Source organism: Periplaneta americana, chromosome 13 (assembly GCF_040183065.1).
Source record: "Periplaneta americana isolate PAMFEO1 chromosome 13, P.americana_PAMFEO1_priV1, whole genome shotgun sequence".
Taxonomy (NCBI): domain Eukaryota; kingdom Metazoa; phylum Arthropoda; class Insecta; order Blattodea; family Blattidae; genus Periplaneta; species Periplaneta americana.
This window is the reverse complement of record NC_091129.1, coordinates 135,582,564-135,604,274: the sequence shown is the minus strand read 5'-3', so window position 1 is coordinate 135,604,274 and position 21,711 is coordinate 135,582,564. Positions and strand designations below refer to the sequence as shown.

At 36.7% G+C, this 21,711-nt stretch overlaps 1 protein-coding gene across 5 annotated transcripts in view; it reads left to right on the top strand.

Moving 5' to 3' along the window:
• The window catches only part of LOC138712457 (serine-rich adhesin for platelets-like), an 80,638-nt gene that overhangs the window by 40,807 nt on the left and 18,120 nt on the right, over positions 1–21,711 (top strand). For 3 of the 5 annotated variants that reach the window (XM_069844284.1, XM_069844283.1, XM_069844286.1), the window contains exons 21-25: positions 3,470–3,673; positions 7,073–7,149; positions 10,901–11,054; positions 14,898–17,222; positions 20,629–20,787. In XM_069844284.1, coding sequence (XP_069700385.1) covers positions 3,470–3,673; positions 7,073–7,149; positions 10,901–11,054; positions 14,898–17,222; positions 20,629–20,787 — 2,919 coding nt within the window. The remainder of the gene's footprint in view (positions 1–3,469; positions 3,674–7,072; positions 7,150–10,900; positions 11,055–14,897; positions 17,223–20,628; positions 20,788–21,711) is intronic. The other 2 variants (XM_069844285.1, XM_069844287.1) reach the window with 1 other exon arrangement.

Here is a 21,711-nt window from a genome sequence, read left to right as displayed (position 1 = left end):
TATTATTCTTCTCTAGTGTTAATATTATATTTTATAATTCCATTGCCTCTGAAATTTAAATTTTAGTTTCTATTTCATTTTATTTATTTATTTATTATTTTCTGTATTTCTCTTATATTAATATTGTATTATATAATTTCTGTAACTGGTTTTTTAATTTTATTTCCTATTTTGTTTTATTTTATATTCTCTTACAGGCCTATTAATATTATATCTGAACTGCGACCGAACACGAGCGCTGCTCATTCGGTTTCAAATTTTGTTAATACTACTGTATCTCCTTTTTTTTTATATTGATTGTATTATTTTATTTCTATTTCTCTTGTTTGTTTTGTAATTATATTCTTTATTCTGTATATTTAAATTTAAATTTACATTCCTGTGTAGTAGCACCTGCTATCACTTTCGAAGTATTCCATTTCGCAACTCTACACTTAGGCAGGGTTCCCATTGCTGAAAACATTTCTGGCACTCGATTTTTGGACTTCATTTGACATCTCTTATCACATGACTTGAAATGTGAGAAATATTGCAAATTTTCGTCCTTTCAAGACACTTCTTAGCTTTGGACACAGCCAGAAATCACAGACTTATGTCAAGTGAACATAAGTGTTCTGCCCCAGGGCAGATCTTTCACTGCAAACCCAGCTTTCCCCAATCTTTCCTATTCTCTGCCTTCCTCTTAGTCTCCGCATATGATCCATACATCTTAATGTCGTCTATCATTTATATCTTCTTCCCCAAATTCTTTTCCCGTTCACCATTCCTTCCAGTGCATCCTTCAGTAGGCAGTTTCTTCTCAGCCAGTGACCAAACCAATTCCTTTTTCTCTTTCTGATCAGTTGAATGGGGGGATAGTTTACGTTCGGAATCTTTTACTGTGGAAAGACTCATCATGCCATGTTTGTTTCCAAAAAAGTCGAATAATTTTATGGGTATTAACTACCAGTGAAACCTTCCTCACGGTTTTAAGCTTCAGAACACCAGCATTGATTAAAAATAGTTGTTTCATCAAGTTGCATGTTGTGCAACGGAAATGTCATTGATTGATTTCGTTGTTTTAATTTTATTAGTTCTGTCTTGGGAAGTGTAGTGCACTTTAGAAGTACTGGACAAGCTCAAATTGACAATTACCGTATACTAATAATAAAAGGAATATCGCACAATGTGCATGTTTCTTTCGTTCAATTTTTGCAGAAGTTTGTTAGTGAGCTGTTTCTTTGTTTGCACCAATAGAGATGATATCGGTCACAGTTTAATCCACATAGTTTGCACTTGCACCTGTCTTCCGGGTCGTGGTACTTCTCTGTCTGACATATGTGATGGTGGAATCCATGTACTGCGAATCTAGTCACTGCGTGTCTTAAGTCGTATCTGGCTTGTGTCCAATCCCTGTAGATCATCGTGTCTGTGGAGAAGAAGTCCAGTCATATCTCTTGTTTCTTCTTGTTTAGTTCTTGTAGTAGTTCTCTGTAGCCTTGGGTAGAGGGTAGCAGAAGCTCATCATGTAGTTCTTCTATGAAGAATTGTTCCTGTGCTAATGCATATGTGAGGCGCGATGGTGTATACTTCGACAGACTTAAGGCTCGTTTGAGAAAACTGGCTTTCACTTTTTCTATGTCTTCCAAGTTCTTCTTCTTCAGGCTTTCCCAGAATTACCGTATATTGGAAGCCAGAAGACAAATTGTAAATGTTCATTATGCCTAAAACATTAGATTAAACAAACAAACAAACAAATGAATGAACGAACAAACAGTACATAGGTAGGTAGGCAGAGATAGACAGATGGATGGATGGATGAATAAATTTAATAAATAAATGAATGAATGAATCAATGAAATAAATCAATGAAGAAAAAAATATATAAATCAATGGATAAATATTATCAATTATATTTGGGTTTGTGGGGGACAAGACTAACTGTAGTAACTTTCGAGGAATATCACTTTTGTTGACGTCGTACAAAATTTTGTCCAATATTCTTTTGAGAAGGTTAACTCCATATGTAGATGAAATTATCGGGGCTCATCAGTGTGGTTTTAGGCGTAACAGATCAACTATTGACCAAATATTTTGTATTCGACAGATAATGGAGAAAAAATGGGAGTATAAGGGTACAGTGCACAAGTTATTCATAGATTTCAAAAAGGCATATGACTCGGTTAAGAGAGAAGTTTTATATGATATTCTTATGGAATTTGGTATTCCCAAGAAACTAGTTCGATTAATTAAAATGTGTCTCAGTGAAACGTACAGCAGAGTTCGTATAGGTCAGTTTCTGTCAGATGCGTTTCCAATTCACTGTGGGCTGAAGCAAGGAGATGCACTGTCTCCTTTACTTTTTAACTTTGCTCTAGAGTATGCAATTAGGAAAGTCCAAGATAACAGAGAGGGTTTGGAATTGAACGGGTTACATCAGCTGCTTGTCTATGCGGATGACGTGAATATGTTAGGAGAAAATCCACAAACGATTAGGGAAAACACAGAAATTTTACTTGAAGTAAGTAAAGCAATAGGTTTGGAAGTAAATCCCGAAAAGACAAAGTATATGATTATGTCTCGTGACGAGAATATTGTACGAAATGGAATATAAAAATTGGAAATTTATCTTTTGAAGAATTGGAGAAATTCAAATATCTGGGAGCAACAGTAACAAATATAAATGATACTCGGGAAGAAATTAAACACAGAATAAATATGGGAAATGCGTGTTATTATTCGGTTGAGAAACTTTTATCATCCAGTCTGCTGTCAAAAAATCTGAAAGTTAGAATTTATAAAACAGTTATATTACCGGTTGTTCTTTATGGTTGTGAAACTTGGACTCTCACTTTGAGAGAGGAACATAGGTTAAGGGTGTTTGAGAATAAGGTGCTTAGGAAAATATTTGGGGCTAAGAGGGATGAAGTTACAGGAGAATGGAGAAAGTTACACAACGCAGAACTGCACGCATTGTATTCTTCACCTGACATAATTAGGAACATTAAATCCAGACGTTTGAGATGGGCAGGGCATGTAGCACGTATGGGAGAATCCAGAAATGCATATAGAGTGTTAGTTGGGAGGCCGGCTGGAAAACGACCTTTAGGGAGGCCGAGACGTAGATGGGAAGATAATATTAAAATGGATTTGAGGGAGGTGAGATATGATGATAGAGACTGGATTAATCTTGCTCAGGATAGGGACCAATGGCGGGCTTATGTGAGGGCGACAATGAACCTCCGAGTTCCTTAAAAGCCAGTAAGTAAGTAAGTATTTGGGTTTGTTGCTGAAAGCTACAGTAATTCCAGTCTGATTTTCACAAACACAAAATATATCTTGAGACTAGCTAGCTCTGTGTAATAGTGTTGTGTTTAAATGTTTCGTGTATTTCATTGCATCACGACACAGTATGCTTGTGTTTTATGAACATTTAAATGAGACCTTCTAGCTCTTATGAAATTGTTATTATAATATATATTTTTTCCAGTTGAAGGCTGCACCTGAGCATGCTGTATCTAAATTAATCACAGAAGTGTGTAATGTTCGTGAAAAAGTTCAGTTGGAAGGAAGTTTGGTACGTCATTGCAAAGAGGAGATAAGCAAGAATGCGAATTGGCCATTGCACAGGAATTTTAGTAGGCGCTCAGAGGAAGAAATACAGCTCACAGCAATTAAGGAAGAATCAAATACGGTATGTTTGTATTACTTTTGTCATTATCTTCATAATAATAGTCTCTTGTTAGGTTTTTTTGTTATCACCACTGTGACCAACACACTCACTGTTGCTTCTACTATTATTGTAAATCTTAAGAATAGGATAGTTTTACTTTGATATTCAATACTATTAATGCAGTGTCTTTTGTTTTTTCACTTAGGAATCAAGCCTATAATAATAATCTATCGTATCGAATTTCTAAGCTAAAAGTATCACATACTGTTCTCCAACCACGAGAAAGTCTCTGTGGAATGAAACGCAGCGGAGTAATGCTGTGAATGAATGTTTATGTCATAAGGTGTGGGTACTCGTATCTCTATTGGCTAGCTCTCGCAGCACAAACAATAACACTGATACATTTTTATACTACCCTAGTTACAAAATTAGATTACTGTTAATCTCCTGGTCTTTTAATCCCTCCATACAGGAAATAACATATGCAGAAGAGCGCATAGTTTTTAACCTGATGATATAACTATAATATTATCTATCTATTTCGCTCCAATAGATGATGCAATAGTAAGCACATTCCTTTCACAGTTGATCTCCTGGTCGGAGAACAGTATATTACGATGTACCGAAGTACATATGATACTTTCGTGCAGAAATTCTGCGTCATCATATGATGATGGAAGAATGGAACAGAGAAAAATTCTCTCCGGCACCAGGATTTGAACCTGGGTTTCAGCTCTACGTGCTGATGCTTTATCCACTAAACCACATCGGATTCCCATCCCAATGTCGGATCGAATCCTCTCAGAGGAAACCCAAGAGGTGGAACTTAAACTGAGAGGATTCGATCCGACATCGGGATGGGAATCTGGTGTGGCTTAGTGGATAAAGCGTCAGCACGTAGAGCTGAAAACCCAGGTTCAAATCCCAGTGCTGGAGAGAATTTTTCTTTGTTCCGCTCTTCCATCATCATAAAAGTATCACGTTGAATACACACACACACACATTTTGTAGATATCATACATATTTTAACTTTGTTCAGTAAGAAGTTGTGTCAAAGATTTCACTAACAAATGACAACTCTTACTGAGAAAAATTTATTTTGTTAAAATCGATGAAGACTAAAATTTGTCAGCAATGTCCTACTGTTACTGAATTTTTAACTAAAATTGTGCATTAACTAAAACGACTCATTGGAAACTAAAAGATGTAGACAGCATTCTAATCTTCTACAATTTGAATATGCTATTGAAGAGACATTGAATGAAATTCGTTGAAGCTACTTCTTTTTAATACTGGTAGTCATTCTCTTGTCAACATGTAGACATGTAAATGGGCCGTTTTCCACAATATCCTGTAGCATTAAATAGCATGTATGACGATATTACCATGTTCATCCTCATCTTCGATCATTTTAAGTTCTTTTCTGCAAGTTAAGGATCGCAATCTCATATCTTTGGTAGAACTCATTTTCAGAATTGAAAATATAAGACACACAAACTACACTTATCACACTTGAACTTGACTCTGACACATGTACTGTTAATCCAAAATCCGTTCAACAATGTTAATAATTGCAATACCCACGCAGGAAGATAATGGCATGTGCTACCACCTTAGGAGTTGCACGGGAGAAAAATCGGGCAGTGTTGCCAACTTCATTTTGAATAAGCCGCACACCCATATTTTTGACTTGTATATTTCGGGAAAAAAAGTATGCAGGGCAGGGGCGGCTCGTCCATAAGAGCTGCGGAGCTGCAGCACTCCCTGCTTTGACAGGAAAATAAAGATAATATTTATTTTAATTTTTAGAAGAATTGTTGCAGCTTTTATTGGTAAATTGCTTTATATTTCATCTGGCCGGGAATATGTACTATTATCTTATGCATAATCTTTTTGCACGTCGACTGTATTGGAATTGACACTGCATTCAAAGTCGTCCTGGGATCTGCAGGGTGGTCAGCTCATAGAGAGTGTCTTGCTTGGTCAGGGGGTAGAGAGGTGAAGGGAAGCAGAGGGAAACTGCCACTGTTTAAAACCCATATTTCGCTGCATTGGTTGCAGAGCCAGGCAACAAGGAATCTTTCCTCTCCTCCCACACTGCTATTGTAATGCTGCGTCAAATGGATTCTCTATTCCCTTGAAACTTAATGTCAAAATTTTTATTTTCTTTTCACATACTTATTGTTGTATAATCTTATCGAGTTAATATAATGAAATTAATATTCTCTTTTGCCTTATTATTACGTATATATCCAGCCTCCAGCAGAACGTAATATTTGCCTTAACTCAAAATGATTGCACGAGTAGAATCCTTTTGATATAGCATGTAAAATACGAAAGTGACTTCTTTCCCAGTTTTAGAAAATTGTTAACCATCAGTATATCTGAGTGTTGCTTTGGTGTGACGTCTTAATACCGTAACTTAACCAGTGCAAATGTGCAAGCATGAGTGTGTGTGAATTACAGAATATTAATTTTATTTTTCTCTTGCGGAGAATATTGATGTAATGAAGTGAAATTAAAGGGTCGTCCGTTACCCGACTTAAATCTTACTTAAGTTTCATCCAGCCGAAATAGTGCATATATGTAAGGAAGTATAACAATGAAATTTAGGCTAAGAATTTGTGGTTACGTGGATGTGAACAAAAAAAATCTGTATTTTGTTTTCCTTGCCTCCTCTTCGGTGGTGATACTGCATGGACTAGGAGTGGTGTGACAGATTTAGGACATTTGCCCCTAAAAAGCAAAATGCACGAATCTTCGCAGTCTCACCTGAAAAATGTTGTTTCATTGGCTATGTTACGCAACTCATACTGCTGTGCAATTAAATGAAACGAACAGAACAAACATTCTCAAACATAATCAAGAAGTGATAAAAAATTGTGAAATTATTTAAAAAAAAATTGATTGTATCAAATTTTGTTGCCAATATGACATGATGAAAAAACGATTTGAAGAACCCTGATGTGTTTCGTGGGTTGCTACAATTCGTGAGTAATTTAAACGAGCCTTTCAAAAATCATTGGAACATGCCACTGTTTAAGGTTACTCTAAGACAATTCAGAATGAACTGGTAGATTGTAAGTTGAGTGTCTGCTGATCTGAAATTCAGACTGAAATCGATGGTATTAGTTTTTCTTAGGGATTAGCGAATGGTCCTACTGACATCTCCCAACTAAGTCAGGAAGTTTTGGTTTTTCGATATGTAGTGCATTTATTTTTATCCTATACTTATTAGTAATGGTATCAAGAAGTGAAATTTGTATGTACCGGTACCGAAATCTACTGCAGCTCTCCCAATCCACAAGTTCACGAGCCGCCACTGGTGCAGGGTATTCGAGAAAATACAGTATAAGTCTTGCATCACATGTTCGTCATGTAAAAGTGTATAAGGCTTTAAGATTCGTGTTTATTTTTCAGGAAAAGAAGCTGGAATTGCTACGGCAATTTTATATCAACAAAGAAAATTTACAAAATGAATGCATAGGAAATATAAGGTGAGAAATAATATTTATGTATAAAGGATTTTGCCGTTTCTACTGTCCATTCTGTTTTCTTCTTGTCAGCCCCATATTTTCCTAATAAGTGAAAAAAATTAATTCCTTACTTATTAAGTATGTTGAAAGCAGTGCTGGCATGGTAATTTTTCTCTTGGTCATACGCCCCACACCTTGTTTTCTCCCTTGAAATATATTTTACTTTCTTCTCTCTATCTCTCTGATTGCCATTTAATGATTTTTTTTAATATTAAAGAAATAAATAAATTGTTTTGCTTTACATTTTAATTGTACAACAAGCTTGATTTAAAGAATACACCCAGGTAGCCCCATCCTACGGTGCATACTTGTCTCGATGAATCTTGTGTGTATTTGCAGCACTTCTTGTTTTTCAACCATTATTTTATTTAGTTCTGGATTCCAGTGCTGCAGAGGTGCACAATTTTTGTTTATGAACATCATACAGAATACATTAGGAACAGCAAGAGATGATCTAAGGTCTGTACAGATCTCTGCATACACAACTTAGGCATTCATATGCCGTATGGCTCCATACAGACAAAATTTTCTTTTCCCCATACGATTAATTAAAAAAATTGTAGGTTCCCATAGAATGTATGGCCTCCATGACAGCACTGGTTGAAAGTAATATGTGCATATTCTGTGGATTATGAGAATTTTTTTTTTTTTTTGCGCTATTTATTAATCACAGTGTGTAGAAGTTTAAGTGTATGAGAATGTATAATAGCAGTTATACTCTATTTTATTTCAAGGAGTGCAGTTCGGTGGCTTCTTTGCACACCTGCTTACAGATTTATAACTTCCTACACAAACACCTCTGACAATTTCATCCTGTCCCCTCGTCCCAACATTGCACAGTTGCCACAATCCTGGTGACCCTCGAAATGAGACTGACGGGATTCTTGGAATTTGGAAAAGATGCAGCAACTCTGCCTCCACGTGGATTTGACGGGAGCTTGTCAATTCTTGTGAACAAGTGTTGTGATTGGTTACTGACAGGAAAAGACAAGATTTCCGTCACAGTAAGGAAGACATTTGTTTATGACAACCAATTAGTAGGGGGCAGTAGAAGGTCTGTCGGCAAAGTCCTTTCTATGAAACTGCACTCCATGAAAAAAAATAGAGTATATATGCCTGGAAACAGGTTTTTCTTAGTATAGCACCATTCTAAAAGTGACAAGGGCAAGTATCAGCTTGCTTAGAAGTAATTCAGCGTGTCTTTTTTTTTTTACGACGCTTTATCAACAATGTGGTTATTTAGTGTCTGAATGAGGTGAAGTGATAATGCCGGTGAAATGAGTCCGGGGTCCAACACCGAAAGTTACCCAGCATTTGCTCATATTGGGTTGAGGGAAAACTCCAGAAAAATCCTCAACCAGGTAACTTGCCCCGACCGGGAATCGAACCCGGGCCACCTGGTTTCGCGGCCAGACACGCTAACCATTACTCCACAGGTGTGGACTTCAGCGTGTCAACTTTCAGCAATAAAATTTCGCGATTACATAAGAACCTACAGATATAATTTATTACCTTTCCTTATAAAACTACTGGAACTATCGACCATCCTATCTAATGCACATTTTGCATCTTGGATAATACTTTTCACAAGTTCTTCCACTGTTTGTGGATTTTCTTCATACATCTTTTCCTTTGAGATATGCCCCACAGATAATAATCACGCGGATTAAGGCTAGGGGTACTAGTGGGTCACAAACCACAAGTTATTACGTGGTCTCTGAAAGCTGCGTGTAAAGCCACGAGAGATGCTTTAACATTACGGACTGTTGCACCATTCTGTTGAAAATATCCATAAGTTTTCTATTTTTCTGTAAGCAGTTAGAAGAAATTCTTAAGAATATTTTCAATATAGCTTTCGAAATAGACGGTATCATAAAACACTTCAGCCCAATTATTCTCGCACCACTAATTGCACAGCAAACACCCACTTTTACGTTATACAATGTGTATTGTTTTGTGCATTCACTTATTCTGAGATGAAACCAGGCCTCGTGCAAAAAAAGGGGGGGGACGACGACAAATTTTTACTTGATGAGTGAAAACAAATTCTGATTTTTTTTTTTTAATTGTGCTTCCGCAGTGCGACCTTGCTGACTAGTGAAAGGTTTGCCTGAGTCACTGTAAACTTTTTAAAGTCCTGGATATTACCATTAAGAAATAAGAGAAAGAATTGTAATGGGAAACGAAGCATACTATACGATGAAAGAGTAATGGAACGGAGAAAAATTCTCTCCGGTGTCCGGATTTGAACCTGGGTTTACAGCTCTACGTGCTGACGCTCCGTTCCATTACTCTTTCATCGTATGATGACGCAGAATATCTGCATGGAAATACCATATGTACTTCGGTACATTAAAATAATATATATGATATGCGTAAATCACTTCGTGATTTAAGACGGCGCTTATTCCGTCGGATCCCGGCCAACTAGTCACTCATCACGAGTGCACCTCAACACATGTGTGGACTTCGGTCCTAGGTTCATAAATGTCTATGACGTGCAGAGGGCGGCCACTAGAGGGAACCCAAGAGTTGGAACTTAAAACTGAGACGATTCTTCCGATGCTGGGATGGAATCCGGTGTGGCTTAGTGGATAAAGCGTCAGCACGTAGAGCTGAAAAACCCGGGTTCAAATCCCGGCGCCGGAGAGAGTTTTTCTCCGTTCCATTACTCTTTCATCGTATGATGACGCAGAATATCTGCATGGAAATACCATATGTACTTCGGTACATTATAATAATATATAGAAGCATACTATGCCAACCTGCAGTTATTTAGAAGTAAATTGATATCTAAACAGTCCAAATTTAAGCTATACTGTACTACAATAAGACCTGTAGTAACTTATGCCAGCGAAACATGGGTCCTTAAAAACTCCATAAAACATCGACTGCTAATTTTTGAAAGAGCAATACTAAGGAAAATTTTTGGTCCAACTAAAATGAATGATGGTACATGGAGAATTAAATATAACAGTGAACTGAATGAGCTGATAAAGAATAGGAACATAATAAATCATATAAAATCGCTAAGATTAGGATAGTTTGGTCATATAAATAGAATGGAGAATAATAGACTGGTCAAACAAAAATACAAATGGAAACCAATAGTTAACAGAAAGCAGGGTAGACCAAAAAATAGATGGGAGGATGATGCCTGAATGATTTGAAATTGATGAAGGTGGAAAACTAGACAAAGATAGTTGGAAGTCATAAGGAATGGAAGAAAGTTGTTGAGAAGGCTAAAACTTTCATCTGAGAGTTGTAGAGCCTGATGATGAAGAAGAAGAAGCATATTACCATTATGAAAACCTTTAAAAAACAGTGGGAGAATTGAATTCAAGGGACATGGTCCATGGTATTTTTCTTTCTTCTTTCTTCCTCTGTTTATTTATTTATTTATGTATTTATTTATTTATTTATTTGTTTATTTATTTATTTTTTTCTTCCTTTCCTCTTTCTTTATTCTTTCTTTCTTTCTTTCTTCCTTCCTTTCTTTAATTTCTAATATTTTTTTTTACCTTTTTCTCTCTTTTGCTCTTTCTTATATATTTTATTTCAAATGTAACAAGTAAAAAGTATGGAAAAGGTTATGTTTGTATCAGTAGAACATTGACATGTAAATATTACATTGTCTAATGTATTTTCTGTTGAAATGAAAGATGTTTGATAAAAGGAATGTGCCTTTATGAATCCATGTTTCTCTTTGTAGGGTCATCAGCTTGTTGTACAAACTGGATATTTTGCCATTCAGACTTATACAACGCTGCTTAAAGCATTTCACTGAAGAAGGCAGTGAGGAATCTCTGGAATGCTTATGTGTACTGCTCACTCTACTTGGAAAAGATCTTGAAAGCCAGAATAAGGTGGGTTTTTCTTTGTATGTAGTTCTGATATTAGTAATTCTCTTGCTATCCAGTGATGGACCTCTACAGGTGAAAAAAAAAATGATGTGCACAAACTTATAAGGGTAGGCTAAACAGGAATATGTAGTGAATGCAACACATATACACTAGTGTCCAAAAGTTAAGCATAATTCAATATTTTGTTCCCAACCTATCAGAATGGCACCAAACTTGTACAAATGAATCACACAGGATCTGGAATGTAACAGAGTAACACATATCAGCAAATTTTGTCTTATTGTGGCCTAGGGACACATTTCACACAATTACGGTACAAAATCTGACTATCACTTCCACAACATTGATGGTGCTGAGCAGTAAATATGGGGTGTGGTTACCCCTCATGGCTACACAGGCGTCGCAGCATCGTTGCATGCCCTCTATCAGGTGGTTCAAACAGCTCTGCAGGCAGCTGTTCCCATTCCAGATGAAGAGCATTACGGAGGGCTGGAAGTGTCCTTGGTGGAGGCTGGCGGGCTGCAACTCGTCTTCCTAATGCATACCAGGCATGCTCTATAGGTTCAGATCCGGGAACATCGCTGGCCAGTCCATGTGCTGGATATCTTCCCCCTCAAGATACTCGTCCACCAGGTTGGCTCTATGCGGACGTGCATTGTCGTCCATAAAGATGGACCAACTGCACCTCAGAAAAGTTGCACATGTCGTTCCAATACCTCGTCTCTGTGCCTCTGGGCATTCACAGTACCAGCTGCGAAGATGTGCAGATCTGTATGTGAGAGACTTCGGTCTGTGTCTGACATGCTTCCAGACGTCCGATTATTCTACTCTTCAAAACAGGGTCCAGTTGGCGTCTCTGTGGCATGTTGCTGCTGTCCTGTATACACTGTGATAAGAAACTACCCTCTGTTCACAATGAGAGAACAAGAACGAATGAGCGCACTGGGTCTGTTTGCTCACCTTCTAAACACGTGTTTATTCTGAGGGGAGGCGGAGGTTGAGGTACCCCCTCCCTATGCACAAGTACGATGCGGCACACACACACTATGATAAAGTTTTATAGCGAATGCTCACAATTTTCCCTTTCATTTCTCTGTTTTACGAATTATGCTTAACTTTTGGACACTAGTGTAGATGTAATGCTTGGCGATATACTAGACATCAGGAAGGTGATGCTGCCCTAAACGTTTGTGAGGTATGCAACACTTCGAACCAACAGCATTACTGTACCTGCTGTGTAGGGTAACACCCTAAATTAACCAGCCAGTTTGAAGGACTGTTACTGTTTTAACCTGTGCAGTAATGTAGATCTGGTCAGAACTTGAATTATTCACTTTGCTTAAGAGGCAGAAGGGGCAGTGATCGTGATGTTGAGCATACAGGATCCTTAATAATAAGGTTGCTGTAGCACAGGGTCTGGTTCCGAGGTGACAGGTCGAGCATCAGCTGGTAAAATGCTGTCTACAGTGGCGGAAGCAGAAATGGATTATGAAACCTATCTTATAGTATTACTAGCCGTACCCGTGCGCTCCGCTGCACCTGTTATAAATAAATATAAAGTAATTACATAATTAAAATAGGACGTTTGATCCAGGGAATAACTTTTACAACAGCGCAAGATAATCTGCTTCGCTCATTACCCAATTTTTTTTGCATTGCATTTATTGCATATATATTTTATATATTTTAACACGATTCAATTGAGCATAGTTAAAATTTGAATTATAAAATAATGGATTGCTAAGCTAACGTACTATTACTGCATACTAAATCAATACACTCTCGTTGTTCGTTAATTATCTGAGATTAAAATGAGTATACATAAATATTATTTTAAGAAATACAGAAAACGAATGTACAAAATAGCCTATCAAATTTTCTGTGCATAAGAAGCTATTTTAATCTTACCTGTCCTCGATTTACTCAGACTTTACTGTAATAACATTATAGCATTATGTCCATCTAGAGAAACTACACTTTCCAATGGTGAAATAATAATTAATTATACAAATCGGTTAATTTAGCTTCTGATATTACCTCATACAAACACTGAAACATTCTCTGTAGTTTATGTTTAATAGCTTTCGATTGTTGATGTCCAAGGCCCCTGTTTCGATTGTTGTTGTCCAAGGCCCCTTATACAAGAAGTCATTTGTTCTTAATTCATTGCACCGTCTTAGATGGTGTTATTTTAATTTTAAAACTCATTTATCTCATTAAATATTAGTCCTATCAAAATTTTGTAAAGAATAAAACTTATCGGAAATCATTTTTAAAGAAACTTCTGTTATGTTATATTTTTCACAAAAATCAATAATAAGCGAGATATTTCGATTTATTTCATTCAGGCCCCCTTATAACCCCCCTTTTAAATAAAGTATTTTGAATGCCATATAGCCTAAAATCTAAGTTACAACGAACTTAATTTATATTCCAATTTTCATATAAATCGGTTCAGCCATTATTGCGTGAAAAGGTAACAAACATACAGACAGACATACAAACAAAAATATCAAAAATGCGATTTTCGGTTTCAGGGTGGTTAATTATATATGTTAGGACCAATTATTTTTGGAAAATCGAAAATTACCAGAAAAATTTCGGCTACAGATTTATTATTAGTATAGATTATTATTGGTGACAATCAAAATTTAATCTGAACACACACAATACACGTGATGGCTTTTCAACCTACCTCTATTCTCCCCCCCTTCCACCATCAGCTGTGACATAGTTTACGTAATTCCTGTACACGGAGCGCACCAAACAGTTGCCTTCTGCCTTCAGTGACTACAAGAACACATCCGCTATACTCATCATAGTAAGTTAAATTCATACAGTTTCAACCCAAGACATAGTCAATTATATTTCTCTTATTAATTTTGAAATCCGGCCTTATAAAATTTCAAACTTTTAATTAATAGACAACTGTTCCGTGCGCTTACATACATATAAAATCTCTACACGAGATGTTCTGTAATAGATTCATGTGATTTATTAAGATCATAGCAATAATAGCATTGTGAGATGTATGTACACTTTGTTCTGGCAATGTGCATCATTGTAATTCTGAGTTTAGACATTACATTTGATACTTTCTTCCCCCACAGTTGTCGCATCCAGCTACCACCAAATTATGGAAATCCACATAGACATCAAATTGGACAACTATTACCTCTGATTATAATAATTTTATGTAATTTTAACATTAACAATTTTAATTTTTGAATACGGCCTACATAGCCGTTTTGTATTTATAATGTAATTATTGCCATATAATCTTCGATTTTATACAGAAGCGTGTTGTTTAATATTAATTGAGTTTACTTGTACGGCAATATACTGTGTACTTATATCATACATATGGGCATACATGTTTCTGATGATGGCTGTATAGAGGCGAAAACGTTCAATTGATATATTATGTAACAAAATATTGTAAAACCAATATAGTTGTTAAATAAGGATAAGCATAGACGGCACATGAAATAAATTTTGATTGTCACTAATAACAAATTAGCTTATCGGTCCCATCATGCCTTTTAAATTTCTATCTTATAGTAGATGTCGAATATGTCGTCCTTCCACTCGTATACAAGCTTGATATTGCGCCACCCACTGGGCACCCAACCCTACCCCTTCCCTGGTTGAGGTCAATATGGATATGTTTCACAGTATAGCTTATGATTGGCTACACCAATATTAATAATTTTAAAAATTTATGTCAAGATATGTTTTTCTGTCGTTAAGATAAAGGCAAGATGAACTAATGAGATGCACAGATTCAAGCTATGTATACAATTGATGTGACGAACAGAATCTCATATGCTTTCTTTATTTTTATAGGATTTGTCTGAGTACTTCAATGAAATACAGAAATTATCTGATAAAGATGATGAGGACTTCTTCTTGAGCAGATATCGTTTAAAATGTATGTTGCAACTAAAGAAGAATAAATGGGTACCACTGACTGAAGAAAAGGAGAAGGAGATCTTGCACATGTGTGAGACAGTTACCAAAAATACGTCTATTAATCAGGACCAGATGAATGAAAGTATTGCCGCATCTTTATTTGACACAAATATGTCAACTTACAGTCATCAGGAGAAAGCAGTATTTACTACTTCACCATCACTTTCATCTATCACATCTTCACCTGCCAAAAGCCTGAAAGTTGATGAGCAGAAGGGGTCAGTAATAAGCAGTTCATCTGTATCTCCACTTGCCCAAAGTCTGAAAGTTGATGAGCAGAAGGAAGCATTAGTCAGCAGTATATCGAAATCTTCACCTGTCCAGAGCCTGAAAGTTGATGAGCAGAAAGGTGCATTAGTCAGCAGTATATCCACATCTCCACCTGTCCAAAACCAGAAGATTGATAAACAGAAAGATTCAATAGTCAGCAATGTATCTATATCTCCACTTGCCGAAAGCATGGAGATTGGTGAGCAGAAAGATGCACTATTTGGCAATACATCGACATCTCTGCCTGTCCAGAGCCTGAAAATTGATGAGCAGAAAGGTGCATTAGACAGGAGTATAACCACACCTCCACCCGTTCAAAGTCTGAATGAGTCAGTGCCGGAATCAACATTCAGACGTTTACCTGCCCCAACTTTCAGTTTTGATGAACTGATGAATTATGATAAACTGGAGGAACCAGTAAACAGCACTATATCCATGTCTGAACTTGCCCGAAGATTGAATGTTGATGTGGAAGAATTATTTGGCAGTATATCTAAATCTCTACTTGACCAAAACCTGAAGGTCGATGGACAAAAGAAATCAGTAATCAGCAATGTATCCGTATCTCCACTTGCCCAAAGCCTGAAGGTTGATGAGCAGAAGGAAGCATTAGTCAGCAGTATATCGCAATCTCCACCTGTCCAAAGTCTGAAGGTTGATGAACAGATGGAAGCATTAGTCAGCAGTATATCCACATCTCCAACTGTTCAAACCCTGAAAGTTGATGGACAGAAGGAATCAACAGTCAGCAATATATCAGTATCTCCACTTCCCCAAAGTCTGAAGATTGATAAGCAAGAGGAAGCATTAGTCAGCATTATATCGACATCTCCACCTGTCCAAAGTTCAAAGGTTGATGAGCAGAAGGAAACATTAGTCAGCAGTATATTGAGGTCTCCACCTGTCCAAAATCTTAAGGTTGATGAACAGAAAGAATCAGTAGTCAGCAGTGTATCCATATTTCCACCTTCCCAAAGCCTGAAGGTTGATGAGCAGAAGGAAGCATTAGTCAGCAGTATATTGAGATCGCCACCTGTCCAAAATATGAAGGTTGATGAACAGAAAGAATCAGTAGTCAACAGTGTATCCATATTTCCACCTTCCCAAAGCCTGAAGGTTGATGAGCAGAAGGAAGCATTAGTCAGCAGTATATTGAGATCGCCACCTGTCCAAAATGTGAAGGTTGATGAACAGAAAGAATCAGTAGTCAACAGTGTATCCATATTTCCACCTTCCCAAAGCCTGAAGGTTGATGAGCAGAAAGAAGCATTAGTCAGCAGTATATTGAGATCTCTACCTGTCCAAAATATGAAGGTTGATGAACAGAAAGCATCATTAGTCAGCAGTGTATCCATATTTCCACCTTCCCAAAGCCTGAAGGTTGATGAGCAGAAGGAAACATTAGTCAGCAGTATATTGAGATCTCCACCTGTCCAAAATCTGAAGGTTGATGAACAGAAAGAATCAGTAGTTAACAGTGCATCCATATTTCCACCTTCCCAAAGCCTGAAGGTTGATGAGCAGAAGGAAACATTAGGCAGCAGTATATTGAGATCTCTACCTGTCCAAAATCTGAAGGTTGATGAACAGAAAGAATCAATAGTCAACAGTGTATCCATATCTCCATCTTCCCAAAGACCGAATGTTTGTGAACAAACGGGAACAATAGTCAGCTGTCTATCTTCATCTTCACTTGCCCAAAGCCCAATTGGTGAAAAGCCAATGGGAGTAATAAACAGCTGTGCCTTTACTTCTTTGGCTGCCACTAATCTAGGGAATAACGCAGAGAAAGAAACAGTTTGCAAAAGTGAAGTTACTCCTCCTCCTGCAACTGATATGAAAGTTATTGAAAATGATATGAAGAAGGAAGATAAACCAGTCACTAGCGCATGTACAGCAATCACCGAAAGCAATATGCTTCATCAAGTGGTAAGTACGACACTTAAGATTTTACTCAGTCATAGGTAATTTTATACAGAGAATTTTTTATTTTAGTCCATATTTTTCAGTTAAATTAAAATGTGTAAGTTAAAGTAAATGTTATTTTTTGTGTGATAGGATATATTGTTACTAATAATTTTGTACTTATATCCGGAATCAATGAATGACTGAGGTTTCCTATAATTGAATTGCAGTTTATTGAAAGAAACTAAGTCAGAATTTGCCATTTTAATTTATACTGATGAAATTATTAATATTTCACTACACATTGATTGGCAAAGAAAGGAACTTAGTCAAACCTTTCCCTGTATCTCTAACATCAAGTTGATATTTATAGTACAGCACTGGTACACTGATATTTATTTAGGAAAACAATTTTTTTTCTCTTGAAACCTAGTCATTGTGGTATACCTGGAAACGAGAAAGTCGATAATATTGCAAAACAGGCAACATATTCGCAACCAAGATCTCTTCAAGTGATATCTCTATCCAATGCTTTTACTTCAGTAAAGTCTCATTTTACAGACCAATGGATCAACAATTGGCTCTCTTCTGACAAAGGAAAAATTTTACAGTCTGTACAAAAGAAACCAAATGACCTGGAAATGTACAAAAACTTGCCCAGACATGTTCAAACATTTTTAACAAGAGCCAGAACAGGTCACATTGTCACACAGTTGTACCTACACCGATTTCATATATCTGATAATCCTACTTGTCTGTGGTGTAATAATCATGATGAAGATCTGGAACACATTCTTCTACACTGTCCACCCATAAACCACAAAAGAAGTAAATTAAAATCATCAGTACCAGTTGCAGAAGACACAGCCCTGCAGTATATATTGACTACACCCCAACCTGGCTACTAGCAACAGGCATTTATAATGAACACTGATCAAAATACCCCTCATTTCTCGTGAAAAACAACAACTGAATAGACTACAGTGGACTACAATGGATTTTATGTTGTCAGCCAATAGCTGGATACATTAAGAAGATTGTTTTCTGGATTTTTCTCTTGAAAAGTAGCACATTTTGACTTAGTTCCTTTCTAAAAAGTGCGATTCAGTTATAATGGGGTATGAAATAAAAACTGGAGAACCACTATTTTTCTCACGGGGGCTAGGTTTCTGACTAAAATATGCTAATGTCTCTCCTTTGTTTTATATTTGTTTATTGTGAACGGCTTTTCCGGAAGCCATCTGATATTTTCTTGAACTGATCGTGACTTGCATAACAGTAAAAGCCTTGCTGCATCATGAGTAATCCTAAAAGCTACTTTTCTGTAAGTAGTGTTTATATGTGTTAGTTACAGTGCAATTTTTAGTGATGACAGCTCTTATTGCTTGTGGTGAGAAAGCAGATTGCAGTTCCACAGGCCCACAAATAGGCAATTCCGAGAAACTGTTGCCAGCTGTCACGTCTAAGCAACTAAACTGAACATTCGGGTGATGATTAATCTGAAATGGGGCTTTTGTCGAAAATTATTTGATGAAAATTTAATTTTTATGTGTTTTATGTGAATATTTGAAAATATATATTTATGCCTGTTTGGCCAAGCACCTGCATAGAATTGGAATATATCAGTCCCCTAACTGCCCATTGTGCAACTCAAACCAAGACATGGATTCGGAACACCTCAAATCTGTGCCTCATTGGCTGAGTGTGACAATATATTTGAAAAATATTGGATGCAAGTGGTCAAATGACTTTATTGTCAAATGCCTGGCATTAGTAAACAACATTTAAAAAAATTCAAAATATGTGTTTTTATGTAAAATGAAATTAAAAATATATGCTCAGGTGACCTTGTGCGAAACTTAACACACAATTACGAGTCTGTATTTCAGTGCAAATAAAATATTTATGCTCAACCATGCCGAAATGTAGTAATTATACACCTGGTAGCAGCCCTTTAATGGACCTCATTAAAGTACACCTATTCATTAAAGTTCAGGTGTTCCACCAATCAGAAAACACCATTGTAGCAATAGGTTATGTTCTGTTACTATAATAATTAGCGTTAATTGTAAATAATATTCAAATAAATTCAATTTTTCATCCCCTTTTTCAATGTCTAAATCAATTTCAAGTTTATATCAAGATTAATGTTTATTTACTCTCTAGATTATATCAAAGTCATTGACATTTGTTTCTTGGAAAAAATCAATACTTTCGCGTCTGCGCACATCTCACAATTTATGAGATATTGCACAAGGTCAGTTTCGCTCCCCAGTCAGATAAGAATAACATGAATACTTATGAATAATTTCAAGTTAGAAATATGGTCGAGCATAAAAAGTCGTATGAAACTTGCCTATAATGGTAATTAAGACGCTTGTATGAAAATTATGAAACTCGCTTGTGCTCGTTTCATAAACATACTCGCGTCTTAATTACTACCATTATAGGCTTGTTGCGTCCCACGCCGTGGCATCGTGGTCTAAGGGATCCCGCCTAGGACTCGCGTTACGGAATGTGCGCTGGTTTGAGTCCTCAAGGGGAAAGAAATTTTCTCATGAAATTTCGGCCAGTGTAAGGGACCAGTGCCCACCCAGCATCTTGATGCACTTGGGGAGCTACGATAGGTAGCGAAATCCGGTTGCGAATACCAACTATAACGGCTGGGGGGATCATCATGCTAACCACACGATACCTCCATTCTGGTTGGATGATCGTCCATCTCTGCTTCGGCATGTGAGCGTGAGACCAGCAGCCGGCTGGTCGGTCTAGGCCCTTCACGGGCTGTAGCGCCATGGATTATTATTATTATTATTATTATTATTATTATTATTATTATTATTATTATTATTATTATTATTATTATTATAGCCTCGTTGCTTAATATACTATTATTTACCTAAGAATCCTAGCTCTAGTAATAAGCAAACATTTATGAACTAGATAGTGCTCGTAGTTAAAAAACAAAAGGGGAAATTATATATGTATTTACATGAATTTTTTTGTTTGTTTTATGTCCTCTATCAATTATTCATTCCTCTGAGGGTCCCCATATATTAGTTAACACCCATATTGTAGTGGGGCCCAAAGAAAATATTGTTTTCCCTTTTTATGTAATATTCATCTTCAGATCACGATGTCGCAACCCAATTAAAAATTTTTGGTGATCCACGAGTTGAAGACATCTGGTCTAGTGATTACTGGGTACAATGAATCCGAAGTTCGAGGGTTCAGACCCATCTGGCAGACAAAAAATAAACATGTGCAGCTTAATCATGTCATACTTTATACGTTTGGATTTTGCTACATTGCATGTTGTTAGATTGCTTGAATTTTTATGGTAGTTCATTTAAATTATCTCCATGAATAGTAGCAATTTTTATGTACGGAAAAATAATCATATATTCCCTCCTTTATTTATCATACTCAGGTAAGAAAAGTAGAAAATGTAAAAGGCGCAACATCAGCCAGATTAGGATCTTCCAATGTTGCTATTAATTGGAAGGATGTCGAACTGAAACTTCAGCTCTTGATGGAACCAGATCAGACTAATCCTGTTTCGTTGAAACAAATTAGAGAATGGATTGATGTAAGTAACTTCTCTTTTCTTACTAGTGGAGTCTGTGGAAACTCTTTGTCCAAATACGTGTCTGCATATGTTATTTTAATCAATGAAGTCTCTGATCATTTTTTGTTGCTGTTTTGCTCAATTTTTTATTTGTTCAATATTGCTACAATGTTTGTGGAAAGAAATGCAATTAGTGGTATTATAATATTTAAATCAAAATTTTGTCCTACCTTTTGATCTCTGAAAAATCATGTTAAGTTAGAAATATTGATCAACAGTATCTGAATAGAATTACTGAATTTTCACCTTACTCATTGCCGATTGGTTAGCCTTACTGCCTTTCACAGTGATGATCTGGGTTTGATCCCCATCTGAGTCTTGAAGGAATTTGTAGTGGACAAAGCAGGCACGAGGGATGTTTCTCGAGGTTCTCCTGTTTCCCCTCAAAATCATCAACATTATCATCATTCCACCAATACTCCACAATCATCCTCACTCTGCAAGGTCCCGAGGCAGGCCTCCAGAAAAAGTAAAGAAATGGTTGAAAGTTGTATACATTCGTATTTCATAAAGACTATTATTATTAAATGAATTGTCCCTATGTTTTAAATTGCTAATGTTTTCCTAATAGAAAGATATATATTATTTTAATGTACCGTAGCACATATGATATTTCCATGCAGATATTCTGCGTCATCATACGATGAAAGAGTAATGGAACAGAGAAAAACTCTCTCCGGCACTGGGATTTGAACCCGGGTTTTCAGCTCTATGTGCTGATGCTTTATCCACTAAGCCACACCGGATACCCACCCCGGCGCCGGTCAGAATCGTCTCAGATTAAGTTCCAACTCTTGGGTTCCCTCTAGTGGCCGCCCTCTGCACTACGTCATAGATGTCTATGAACGTAGGACTGAAGTCCACACATGTGCTGAGGTGCACTCA